The following is a 12,850-nucleotide window of genomic DNA, read 5'->3' as shown; positions in this document are numbered from 1 at the left end:
AGGGGATTTTGGGAGATTTTTAGGGGATTTTTTGGGATTTTTTTGGGGATTTTTGGGGTGAATTTTGGGGGGATTTTAAAGGAATTTTGGGGGGATTTTGAGGGATTTTTGAGGGTTTTTTTAGGGATTTTTTTGGGGATTTTTGGGGGATTTTTTTAGGATTTTGGGGCTTTTTTAGGGTCTCTCATTTTTTTAGGCTCCCCCCAAATTTCGGGGTCCCCAAGAGGGGGGGAACCCCAAAACTTTCCCGCATTTTTTCCCATTTAAAACCCCCAAATTTTTACATTTTCCCCTCATTTTCCTCCATTTTAAACGGGATTTTTTGGGCGATTTTTTTAGGATTTTCGGGCCCTTCCTTTTTTTAGGGTCCCCCAAATTTCGGGGTCCCCAAGGCGGGGGGAACCCCAAAACTTTCCCGCTTTTCAAACCCCCGATTTTTCGCATTTTCCCCTCATTTTCCTCCATTTTTAACGGGATTTTTTGGGGATTTTTTTTAGGATTTTGGGGCTTTTTAGGGTCTCTCATGTTTTTAGGGTCCCCCCAAATTTCGGGGTCCCCAAGGGGGGAACCCCAAAACTTCCTCGTATTTTCCCCATTCCAAACCCCCAAATTTCCACCATTTTCTCTCATTTTTAATGGGATTTTTTGCGGATTTTTTTAGGATTTTTGGGCTTTTTTAGGGCCCTTCATTTTTTAGGCTCCCCCCAAATTTCGGGGTCCCCAAGCTGGAGGGAACCCCAAAACTTCCCCGCCTTTTCCCCATTCCAAGCCCCCAAATTTCCGCCATTTTCCCTCATTTCTAACGGGATTTTTTGGGCGATTTTTTTAGGATTTTCGGGCCCTTCCTTTTTTTAGGGTCCCCCAAATTTCCGGGTCCCCAAGCTGGAGGGAACCCCAAAACTTCCCCGCCTTTTCCCCATTCCAAGCCCCCAAATTTCCGCCATTTTCCCTCATTTCTAACGCGATTTTTTGGGCGATTTTTTCAGGATTTTCGGGCCCTTTTTTTTTACGCTCCCCTCACATTTTCGGGGTCCCCCTGGGGGGGTTCCCCCCTTTTTTTTCCCCCCCGTTTTTTTCCCCGCCCTTTGCCCCCAACCACTCCCGGTCCCTTCCCCGCCCTTGGGCCAAAGTTCGGCCTCGCTCGGGACGTGGCGCCCTCGCAGGTACCTCAGGGGGTTCGGGGCCCATTTTTGGGGTCCCCCCGAGCTTTTTGGGGTCCCCCGAAGTTTTTGGGGTCCCCTCGAGGTTTTTGGGGTCCCCCAAATTTGGGGGATCCCCCCTGAAAGACCCCGACCCCCCCCCCTCAAGCGGTGTCACCCCAAATTTTGTCCCCCTGGGCCTCGCAGTTATGGCGGGAACTTTTGGTTCCGCGCTGCAGGCGCTGAGCGTCGTTCAATGGATGCTGACCTTCCTCTTCCTCGGTAATTAGCGCGCGTTAATTAATGTTAATTAAGGGGTTGGAGGGGTAATTGGGGCCTTGAGGGGGGGGTCTAGCCGTGGAGGGGTGATTAAATGGGGGGAGTAATTAATTCGAAGCGTTAATTAATGAGGAGAGGGGGATGTTCATGGGGTTCAAGGCGGAGGATTCAATTAACGGGGGTAATTAGCGGGGGTTAATTAAGGTTAATTAACGCTTTGGAGGGGTAATTAAGGCTTTGAAGAGGGTGTTTAAGCCCTGGAGGGGTGATTAATTAGGGGGAATTATTAATTAGAAGCGTTAATTAATGAGGAAAGGGGGATGTTGGTGGGTTAAAGGCAGAGGGGGCAATGAGCGGGGATTAATTAAGGCTTGGAGGGGTAATTAACGGGGATTAATTAAGGTTAATTAACCCTTTGGAAGGGTAATTAAGGCTTTGAGGGGGGGTTTACGCCCTGGAGGGGTAATTAATGGTCGGTAATTAATGATTGAGCGAGTTAATTAATGTGGAGGGAGGCGGGGCCTGATGGGGTTAAAGGTAAAGAGGGGGCAATGAACGGCGGTAATTAACGGGGTTAATTAAGGCCGAGGGGTAATTAACTTCTCGGAGGGGTAATTAACCCTTTGGAGAGCGGGTTTAAACCCTGGAGGGGTGATTAATAGGGGGCATTAATTAATGGGGGGTAATTAATGAGGAGTTGCTTGATGGGGTTAAAAGTGGAGGGGGCAATTAACGTGGGCTAATTAAGCCTGGGGGGGTTAATTAACCCCGAACCTGGCAATTAATGGGGGTAATTAACGGGGAGGGGAGAAAAATTAATTAATTAACGCGGAATTAATTAATTCAATTGGGCTAATTAATGGGGAGGGGAGCAAATTAACCCTTAGAGGGGCGGGCGCAATTAACAGCGGTTAATTAACCTCGAATGGGGGGTAATTAACGGGGAGGGGAGAATAATGAATTAATTAACGGGGAATTCATTAACTCGAGCACGTTAATTAATGGGGAGGGGAGCAAATTAACCCTGAGAGGGGCGGGCGCAATTAAGGGTGGTTAATTAACCTCAAATGATGAGCAATTAATGGTGAGGGGAGAATAATTAATTAATGGGCAGTTAATTAACTCGAGCGGGTTAATTAATGGGGAGGGGAGAATAATGAATTAATTAACGGGGAATTCGTTAACTCGAGCGGGCTAATTAACGACGGGGAGCAAATTAACCCTTAGAGGGGCGGGTACAATTAACAAGGCGGGGGTTAATTAACGCCGGGATGAGGAGGAGGAGGATGGGGGGATAATGCCGGGGCGTGGCGTTGTTTATGCTAATTTATGCAAACGAGGCCCGGGCTCGGCGCTGGCGCTGCTGCTGCTGCTGCGGACGCGGCTCTGGATCGTCCCCGTCGCCTACGCGGGCTGGTGGCTCTGGGACTGGCACGGGCCCGAGCGCGGTGCGGGGACACCGGGGACACCGGGGGGACACCGGGGGGACAGAGGGGACACCGGGGACACCGGGGACACCGGGGGGACAGAGGGGACAGAGGGGACAGAGGGGACAGTGGGGACAGTGGGGGCATTGGGGACAATGGGGACATTGGGGACACCGGGGGGACAGAGGGGACAGTGGGGACATTGGGGGGACAGTGGGGACAGAGGGGACATCGGGGACAGTGGGGACATTGGGGACAATGGGGACATTGGGGGGACAGTGGGGACAACGGGGACAGTGGGGACATCGGGGACAACAGGGACACTGAAGGGACAGTGGGGACATTGAGGGGACATTGGGGACAAAGGGGACACTGAGGGGACAATGGGGACATTGAGGGGACATTGGGGACATTGGGGACATTGGGGGGACAGTGGGGACAACGGGGACGTTTGGGGACATTGGGGACAATGGGGACAAGGGGGACATTGGGGACACTGAAGGGATTTGGGGACATTGGGGGGATTGGGGGGTTTGGGGACAATGGGGGGATTGGGGACAATGGGGACACTGAGGGGACAATGGGGACATTGGGGGGTTTGGGGACACTGGGGGGATTGGGGACATTGAGGGGACATTGGGGGGATTGGGGGGACATTGGGGACACTGAGGGGATTGGGGACATTGAGGGGATTTGGGATATTGGGGGACAGAGGGGACACCGAGGGGACAGTGGGGACAATGGGGGGATTGGGGCGATTGAGGACACTGAGGGGACACCGGGGGGAAAATTGGGGGGGGGTTTGGGGACACTGGGGGGACAATGGGGGGCAGTGGAGACCTTGGGGACATTGAGGGGACATTGGGGACATTGGGGACAAGGGGAGGATTGGGGACAGTGGGGACACTGAGGGGACAATGGGGAAAATGGGGGGATTGGGGACATTGGGGGGATTGGAGGGACATTTGGGGACATTGGGGACATTTGGGGGGATTGGGGACACTGAGGGGACACTGAGGGGACAGTGGGGGGAATGGGGGCATTGGGGACACTGGGGGCAGCCATGGGAGGTTTGGTGGCAGCGCCCCAGGCCTGTGACCCCCCCCGCTGTCCCCAATGTCCCCAACATCCCCAATGTCCCCAATGTCCCCAATGTCCCCAACATCCCCAATGTCCCCAAATGTCCCCAAAATCCCCAATGTCCCCAACATCCCCAATGTCCCCATTGTCCCCAATGTCCCCAAATGTCCCCACTGTCCCAAATGTCCCCATTGTCCCCAATGTCCCCCAATGTCCCCAATGTCCCCAATGTCCCCCAATGTCCCCCAATGTCCCCGCTGTCCCCAATGTCCCCGCTGTCCCCAGGGCCCCGGCACTGGGACTGGCTCCGGAACTGGCGCCTCTGGGAGCATTTCTGTGACTACTTCCCCATCACGGTAACCACGGCAACCGCCAGTGTCCCCAAATGTCCCCAAATGTCCCCAAATGTCACCAAATCCCACAAATGTCCCCAAATTTCCCAAATCCACCAAATGCCTCAAATCCCACGAGTGTCCCCAATGTCCCCAACCCTCCCAATGTCCCCAGTGGCTGCCATGGCCCCAAATCCCCAAAATCCTCCAAATGTCCCCAATGTCCCCAAAGCCCCCAAACCCCATAAATGTCCCAAATCCCATAAATCCCATAAATCTCCCCGATGTCCCCAATGTCCCCACTGTCCCCAAATCCCCAAAATCTACAAAATATCCCCAAAGCCTTCAAATCCCGCAAATCCCATAAATGCCCTCAAACCCCATAAATGTCCCCAAATCTCCCAAATCCCCCAATGTCCCCAAACCCCATAAGTGTCCCCAATGTCCCCAATGGCTCCCATGGCCCCAAATCCCCAAAATCCGCCAAATGTCCCCAATGTCCCCAAAGCCCCCAAACCCCATAAATGTCCCCAATGTCCCCAATGTCCCCGATGTCCCCAATGTCCCCAAAGCCCCCAAATCCCATAAATGTCCCCGATGTCCCCAATGTCCCCATTGTCCCCAAAACCCATAAGTGTCCCCAATGTCCCCGATGTCCCCAATGTCCCCGATGTCCCCAATGCCCCCAAACCCCATAAATGTCCCCAATGTCCCCGATGTCCCCAATGCCCCCAAACCCCATAAATGTCCCCAATGTCCCCGATGTCCCCAATGTCCCCAAACCCCATAAGTGTCCCCAATGTCCCCGATGCCCCCAATGTCCCCAGTGTCCCAAATGTCCCCAAACCCCATAAATGTCCCCAATGTCCCCGATGTCCCCAATGTCCCCAAACCCCATAAATCTCCCCAATGTCCCCAGTGTCCCCGATGTCCCCAATGTCCCCAAACCCCATAAGTGTCCCCAATGTCCCCAATGGCTCCCATGGCCCCAAATCCCCAAAATCCGCCAAATGTCCCCAATGTCCCCAAAGCCCCCAAATCCCATAAATGTCCCCAATGTCCCCGATGCCCCCAATGTCCCCAGTGTCCCAAATGTCCCCGATGTCCCCGATGTCCCCAATGTCCCCGATGTCCCCAATGTCCCCAAATCCCATAAATGCCCCCAATGTCCCCAATGTCCCCAAACCCCGTAAGTGTCCCCGATGTCCCCGATGTCCCCAGGTGATCCGGGAGTGTCCCCTGCCCCCCGGCCGCAGTTACGTCCTCCCCGCTCACCCCCACGGCATTTCCTGCATCGGCGTCTTCGGGGCCTTCGTCACCGGCGGCTGCGGGGCCGCGGGCAGGGACCCCAAAAGGGACCCCGGAATTGACCCCAAATCCCATTGGGGTGACCCCAAAAGGGACCCCAGAATTGACCCCAAATCCCATTGGGGTGACCCCAAAAGGGACCCCGAAATTGACCCTAAATCCCATTGGGGTGACCCCAGAATTGACCCTAAATCCCATTGGGGTGACCCCAAAAGGGACCCCAGAATTGAGCCCAAATCCCATTGGGGTGACCCCAAAAGGGACCCCAGAATTGAGCCCAAATCCCATTGCGATGATCCTAAATCCCACCCCAAAACCGACCCCAAATCCCATTGGGATGACCCCAAATCCGACCCCAAATCTGACCCTAAATTTGATCTCAGATGTGACCCCAAATTTGGGACTGACCCCAAATCCGACCCCAAATCCCATTGGGATGACCCCAAATCCGATTGGGACCCCAAATCTGAGACCGATCCCAAATCTGACCCCAAACCTGATTGGGATGACCCCAAATCTGACCCCAAATCCGACCCTAAATCCCATTGGCATGACCCCAAATCCAATGGGGATGATCCCAAACCCGACCCCAGACCCTTTTGGGGTGACCCCAAACCCCCTGGGGGTCCCTGCCCGGGGCTGCGGCCCAGCCTGGCTGCACTGGAGGGGCTGTTCCGGCTGCCCATCTACCGGGAATACGCCATGGCCGCCGGTCAGTGGGGATTTATGGGATTTTATAGGATTTTTATAGGATTTTTATAGGATTTGGGGTTTTTTGGGGTTTTTTTTGGGGTTTTTTTATGGGGTTTTGGATGGGGTTGTTCCCACTGCAGATCTACCGGGAATACACCACGGCCGCCGGTCAGTGGGGATGTATGGGATTTTATAGGATTTTTATAGGATTTTTATAGGATTTTTATAGGATTTGGGGTTTTTTGGGGTTTTTTTGGGTGTTTTTTTATGGGGTTTTGGATGGGGTTGTTCCCACTGCAGATCTACCGGGAATACACCACGGCCGCCGGTCAGTGGGGATTTATGGGATTTTATAGGATTTTATAGGATTTTATAGGATTTTTATAGTATTTGGGTTTTTTTGGGTTTTTTTTTGGTTTTTTTTTTATGGGGTTTTGGATGGGGCTGTTCCGGCTGCAGTGGGGATCTCATGGGGTTTTAATAGGATTTTATAGGATTTTTTTTAGGATTTTTTTTAGGATTTTTATAGGATTTTATAGGTTTTGGGTTTTTTTGGGGTTTTTTTGGGTGTTTTTTTATGGGGTTTTGGATGGGGCCGTTCCGGCTGCCCATCTGCTGGGAACACGCCATGGCCGCCGGTCAGTGGGGATTTGTGGGGTTTTATAGGATTTTTATAGGATTTTATAGGATTTTATAGGATTTTTATAGGATTTTTATAGGATTTTTATAGGATTTGGGGTTTTTTGGGGTTTTTTTTTATGGGGTTTTGGATGGGGCCGTTCCGGCTGCAGATCTGGGGGGGATTTGGGGCATTTTGGGTTCAGATTTGGGGGAATTTTGGGGTTTTTGGGTCTCTTTTTGGGGGGAATTTTGGGTGTTTTGGGGTCAATTCCAGCCCTTTTTTCACGGGGTTTTTTCCCATTTTTGGGCTTTTTTTGGGGTAATTTCCCCTATTTTTGACATTTCCCCCATTTTTAGGGCTGTGCCCCTCAGTTGACTCTGCCTGGCCTGGGATTGGGGTCAGATTTGGGGGAATTTTGGGGTCTCTTTTGGGGGGAATTTTGTGTGTTTTAGGGTCAATTTTAGCCCGTTTTTCACCGGGTTTTTCCCCATTTTTTGGGGTAAATTCCCCAATTTTCCCCATTTCCCCATTTTTAGGCCTGTGCCCCTCAGCCAGCGCTGCCTGGCTCTGATCTGGGGAGGATTTGGGGCATTTTGGGGTCAGATCTGGGGAAATTTTGGGTGTTCTGGGGTCAGTTTTAGCCCGTTTTTCACCGGGTTTTTTCCCATTTTTGGGGTTTTTTTGGGGTAAATTTCACTATTTTTGATATTTTCCCATTTCCAGGGCTGTGCCCCTCAGTTGACTCTGCCTGGCCTGGGATTGGGGTCAAATTTGGGGGAATTTTGGGTGGAATTTCGTGTGTTTTAGGGTCAATTTTAGCCCGTTTTTCACCGGGTTTTTCCCCATTTTTTGGGGTAAATTCCCCAATTTTCCCCATTTTCAGGGCTGTGCCCGGTCAGCCAGCGCTGCCTGGACTCGGTGCTGTCCCGCCCGTCCCAGGCCTTGCTGATCGTGGTCGGGGGCGCGGCCGAGGCGCTCGAGGGGACCCCGGGCTGCCACCGCCTCACCCTGCGCCAGCGCCGCGGCTTCGTGCGCCTGGCCCTGCGGCACGGGTACGGATTGGGGCCAATTCGGGCGGTTTTGGGCAAATTTGGGCGTTTTTCGGGCGTTTTTTGGGCATTTTTCGGGCGTTTTCTGGGTGATTTTTGAGCCATTTTTGGGGTTTTTGGAGGGTGGTCAGGGGCGGTTTTGGAGCGGTTCTGGGGTGGTTTGGGGTTTTTCGGTAATTTTGGGGGGGTTTGGGGCAATTTTTGGGATTTTTTAGGCGATTTTTGGGTGATTTTGGGCGATTTTTGGGCGATTTTTGAGTGGTTTTTGGGGTTTTTGGTGGGGGTTTTCAGGCGGTTTTGGGGTGGTTTTTGGGTTATATGAAAGGGTTTTGGGGGATTTTTTGGGTGATTTGGGCTGATTTAGGGGATTTTTGAGGGTTTTTGAGCAAATTTTGGGCATTTTTTGGCGATTTTTGGGTGATTTTTAGGCGTTTTTTGGGCGATTTTTGGGCGATTTTTGAACCACTTTTGGGCTTTTTGGAGCGTGGTCAGGGGTGGTTTTGGGGGGATTTTGGGATGATCTGGAGGGGGTTTGGGCGATTTTGGGGATTTTTTGGGCGATTTTTGGGATTTTTTTGGGGATTTTTGGGGTGATTTTGATGGATTTGGGGAGATTTGGGGGATTTGGGGGGATTTGGGGTGATTTGGGCTGGTTTGAGGGCGTTTTGGGGGTTTTGGGGACCCCAGGCTGCCACCGCCTCACCCTGCGCCAGCGCCGCGGCTTCGTGCGCCTGGCCCTGAGGCACGGGTACGGATTGGGGCCAATTCGGGCGGTTTTGGGCAAATTTGGGCGTTTTTCGGTGATTTTTGGGTGTTTTTCGGGCGGTTTTTGGGCGATTTTTGGGCGATTTCGGGCGTTTTTTGGGTGATTTTTGGGGTTTTTAGAGGGGGTTTTCAGGTGGTTTTGGGGTGGTTTTAGGGTTATAGTGAAGGGTTTCAGTTTTGGGGTGATTTTGGGGTGATTTGGGGTTTTTTGAGTGATTTTGGGCGATTTTTGGGCGGTTTTCGGGCGTTTTTTGGGCGATTTTTGAGCCATTTTTGGGGTTTTTTGGAGCGTGGTCAGGGGCGGTTTTGGGGGGATTTTGGGATGATCTGGAGGGGGTTTGGGCAATTTTGAGATTTTTTTGGGTGATTTTTGGGTGATTTTGGGCAATTTTTTGGTGGTTTTCGGGTGTTTCTTGAGGCGATTTTTGGGGTTTTTAGAGGGCGTTTTCAAGCGGTTTTGGGGACCCCTATCCCATTTTGGGGTGCCCTACCCAATTTCGGGGTGCCCTTTCCGATTTGGGGGTGCCCCAGGGCCCCGCTGGTGCCCGTGTGCGTTTCTGGGGAGCAGGAGCCGTTCCAGACACCAAATTTGGGGTTCGGGACCAATTTCGGGGTTCAGGGGCACAATTTCGGGGTTTGGGGACCCCTACCCAATTTTGGGGACCCCTTTCCGATTTCGGGGTGCCCGATTTGATTTTGGGGTCCCCCCAGGGCCCCGCTGGTGCCCGTGTACGTTTTTGGGGAGCAGGAGCCGTTCCAGCAGCCCCATTTTGGGATTTAGGACCGAATTTGGGGTTCGGGGACCCCTACCCAATTTCGGGGTGCCCTATCGCATTTTGGGGGTGCCCGATCTGATTTCGGGGTGCCCTTTCCGATTTTGGGGTGCCCCAGGGCCCCGCTGGTGCCCGTGTACGTTTTTGGGGAGCAGGAGCTGTTCCAGCAGCCCCATTTTGGGGTTTGGGGTGCCCTACCCGATTTCGGGGTGCCCTTTCCGATTTTGGGGTGCCCTTTCCGATTTCGGGGTCCCCCCAGGGCCCCGCTGGTGCCCGTGTACGTTTTTGGGGAGCAGGACGCGTTCCAGACGCCCGCGGCTGGCCCCGGGGTCGCTGCTGCGCCGCCTCCAGAGGGGCCTCAAGGGGGTTTTGGGGTTCGCCCCCTGCATCTTCTGGGGCCGGGGGGGGCTCCCCCTGCTGCCCTTCCGGGTGCCCCTCACCGTGGTGGGTGAGTGACGGGGAAATTTGGGGGGATTTGGGGATTTTGGGGGGTTTGGGGGCGTTTGGGGGGGTTTTTAGGGGGATTTGGGGGGGTTTTTAGGGGATTTGGGGGCTTTTTTGAGGGGATTTTGGGGGAGATTTTGGCGGGTCTGGGGGAGATTTGGGGGGATTTTGGGGGGATTTGGGGGCGTTTGGGGGGGGTTTGGGGGAGATTTTTGGGGGATTTGAGGGGGTTTTGAGGGAATTTGGGGGCGTTTGGGGGGGGTTTGGGGTTGGATTTGGGGTTTGGGGGGGATTTGGGGCAATTTGGGGGTGTTTGGGGGAGGATTTGGGGTTTTTTTTGAGGGGATTTCGGGTTGGATTTGGGGTTTGGGGACTGGGGGATTTTGGGGGGGATTTGGGGTTTGGGGGGATTTGGGGGCGTTTGAGGGGATTTGGGCACATTTGGGGTTTTTTTGAGGGGATTTTGGGGGGATTTGGGGCTGATTTGGGGGATTTAGGGGCGATTTGGGGGATTTTGGGGGGGTTTGGGGGGCAATTTAGGGGGGGTTCTGATGGGATTTTGGTTTTTTTTTAAGGGAATTTTGGGGTTAGATTTGGGGGCATTTGGGGGATTTTGGGGGCAATTTGGGGGGATTTTGGGGGGTTTTGGGGGGATTTTGGGGGTTTTTTGAGGGGATTTGGGGGCATTTTGGGGGAGAATTTGGGGTTTTTTGGGGGATTTTGGGTTGGATTTGGGGTTTGGGGGGATTTGGGGGTTTTTTGAGGGAATTTGGGGGATTTGGGGGGAGTTTCAGGGAGATTTTTGGGGAGTTTTGGGATTATTTTGGGGTTATTTTTGGGGTTATTTTGCGATATTTTTGGGGATTATTTTGGGATTATTTTTAGGGTTATTTTGGGGTTGTTTTTGGGATTATTTGGGGATTATTTGGGGATTATTTTGGGGATTATTTTGGAGTTATTTTTGGGATCATTTTGCGATATTTTTGGGCATTATTTTGGGATTATTTTGCGATATTTTTTGGGCTATTTGGGGATTTTTTGGGGATTATTTTGGAGTTATTTTGGGATTATTCTGGGGTTATTTTTGGGATAATTTTGTGATATTTTTGGGAGTTATTTTTAGGATTATTTTGGGGTTATTTTTGGGATTATTCTGGGGTTATTTTTGGGATCATTTTGGGATATTTTTGGGCTTATTTTTGGGACTATTTTCTGATATTTTTGGGGTTATTTTTGGGATTATTTTGCGATATTTTTGGGCATTATTTTGGGGTAAATTTGGGGTTATTTTGGGATTATTTTTTGGGTTATTTTGGTGTTATTTTGGGGTTATTTTAGGATTATTTTCAGGTTATTTTTGGGATTATTTTGGGGTTATTTTGGGATCATTTTGCGGTAATTTTGGGGTTATTTTGCGATATTTTGAGCATTATTTTGGGATCATTTTGCGATACTTTTGGGGTTATTTTGGGATTATTTGGGGGGGTTATGTTAGGATTATTTTCAGGTTATTTTTGGGATTATTTTGTGAGTTATTTTGGGATAATTTTGCGATATTTTTGGGGTTATTTTGGTATTATTTTGGGGTTATTTTGGGATTGTTTTTGGGGTTATTTTGGGGTTATTTGGGGATTATTTTGCGATATTTTTGGGGCTATTTTTGGGATTATTTTGTGATATTTTTGGGCATTATTTTGGGGTTATTTTAGGATTATTTTGGGGGTTATGTTAGGATTATTTTCAGGTTATTTTTGGGATTATTTTGTGAGTTATTTTGGGATAATTTTGCGATATTTTGGGAGTTATTTTGGGACCATTTTGCGATATTTTTGGGGTTATTTTGGGATTATTTTGGGGCAATTTTGGGGTCGTTCCCCCCCCGTTTCCCCCTGGCAGTCGGGACCCCCCTGGAGGTGCCGCGGGTTCCTCGCCCCTCGCCCGAGTTGGTCGCCCACTACCACGAGCTCTACGTGCAGCGGCTGCAGGAGCTCTTCGAGAGGCACAAAGTGGCCTGCGGGGTGCCCCCCGAAACCCCCCTGATCATCACCTGAACCCCCAAAAAATCCCAAAAATCCCTCAAAATCCCCCAAAATATCCCCCAAAATATCCCTCAAAATCCCCCCCCAAAATCCCCCCCAAAAAAATCCCTCAAAATCTCCCCAAAAATCCCGAAAAAACCCCCGAAAAAAACCCAAAAAATCCCCCAAAATCCCCCCAAAAATCCCTCAAAATCTGCCCAAAAAAATCCATCAAAATCCCCCAAAAAATCCCCAAAATCCCCCCAAAAATCCCCCCAAAAATCCCTCAAAATCCCCCAAAATATCCCCAAAAATCCCCCCCAAAAAATCCCTCAAAATCCCCCCCAAAAATCCTCAAAATCCCCCCAAAATACCTCTAAATCTCCCCAAAAAATCCCTCAAATCCCCCAAAATTCGGGTTTTTTTTGCCCAAAAAGGGGAGGTTTCTCCATTTAAAAAGTGTTTCTGTGAGTCTGAATTGTGTTTCTGTGTTCTCTGCACCCTCAAAAAATGGGGGTGTCCCCCCAAAAATTGGGGCGCCCCGGTAAAAGGCACCGGCGGGATTCGAACCCGCGACCTCCAGTTCACCACACAAGAGCTTCAACCAAGCCCGCAAAATCCGGGTTTTTTTCGCCAACATCCGGGTTTTTTCCCCCAAAATCCGTTTTTTTTTTTTCCCCAAAATCCAGGTTTTTCACCCCAAATTCGGGGTTTTGCCACTTAATTGAGACTTCACTCTCAAATAGGGGGTGCCCCGGTAAAAGGCACCTGCGGGATTCGAACCCGCGACCTCCGGTTCACCACACAAGAGCTTCAACCGAGCCCCCAACATCCGGGTTTTTTTCGCCAACATCCGGGTTTTTTTTTTCCCAAAATCGGGGTTTTTTTCCCCAAAATCCGCGTTTTTCTCCCCAAATTCGG

At 51.1% G+C, this 12,850-nt stretch overlaps 1 protein-coding gene across 2 annotated transcripts; it reads left to right on the top strand.

Moving 5' to 3' along the window:
* Positions 1–171: 171 nt before the first annotated feature.
* On the top strand, positions 172–12,407 carry MOGAT3 (monoacylglycerol O-acyltransferase 3). Of its 2 annotated transcripts, XM_066570637.1 has the most exons (8): positions 172–1,421; positions 2,759–2,866; positions 4,211–4,281; positions 5,479–6,277; positions 7,764–7,932; positions 9,406–9,447; positions 9,776–9,915; positions 11,808–12,064. In XM_066570637.1, exons 1-8 carry the CDS (start codon positions 1,349–1,351, stop codon positions 11,960–11,962), a joined length of 1,557 nt encoding a protein of 518 aa, XP_066426734.1. In that variant the 5' UTR covers positions 172–1,348; the 3' UTR covers positions 11,963–12,064. The 2 variants fall into 2 exon arrangements, with proteins under 2 accessions (XP_066426734.1, XP_066426732.1); XM_066570635.1 differs by lacking the exon at positions 9,406–9,447 and having other exon boundaries at positions 9,727–9,915; positions 11,808–12,407.
* Positions 12,408–12,850: the final 443 nt, after the last annotated feature.

Source organism: Molothrus aeneus, unplaced genomic scaffold (assembly GCF_037042795.1).
Source record: "Molothrus aeneus isolate 106 unplaced genomic scaffold, BPBGC_Maene_1.0 scaffold_30, whole genome shotgun sequence".
Lineage (NCBI taxonomy): Eukaryota > Metazoa > Chordata > Aves > Passeriformes > Icteridae > Molothrus > Molothrus aeneus.
Note: the sequence above shows the minus strand (reverse complement) of the source record. Positions and strands in the feature narration are given on the sequence as shown.

Excerpts from the sequence above, each read along its gene's own strand:
- MOGAT3 (XM_066570635.1), top strand. The coding sequence starts at position 1,349 with ATGGCGGGAACTTTTGGTTCCGCGCTGCAGGCGCTGAGCGTCGTTCAA. Across the intron at positions 1,422-2,758 it reads GCTGACCTTCCTCTTCCTCG|GCCCGGGCTCGGCGCTGGCG; the intron begins GTAATTAGCGCG and ends TATGCAAACGAG. Across the intron at positions 4,282-5,478 it reads GTGACTACTTCCCCATCACG|GTGATCCGGGAGTGTCCCCT; the intron begins GTAACCACGGCA and ends CGATGTCCCCAG.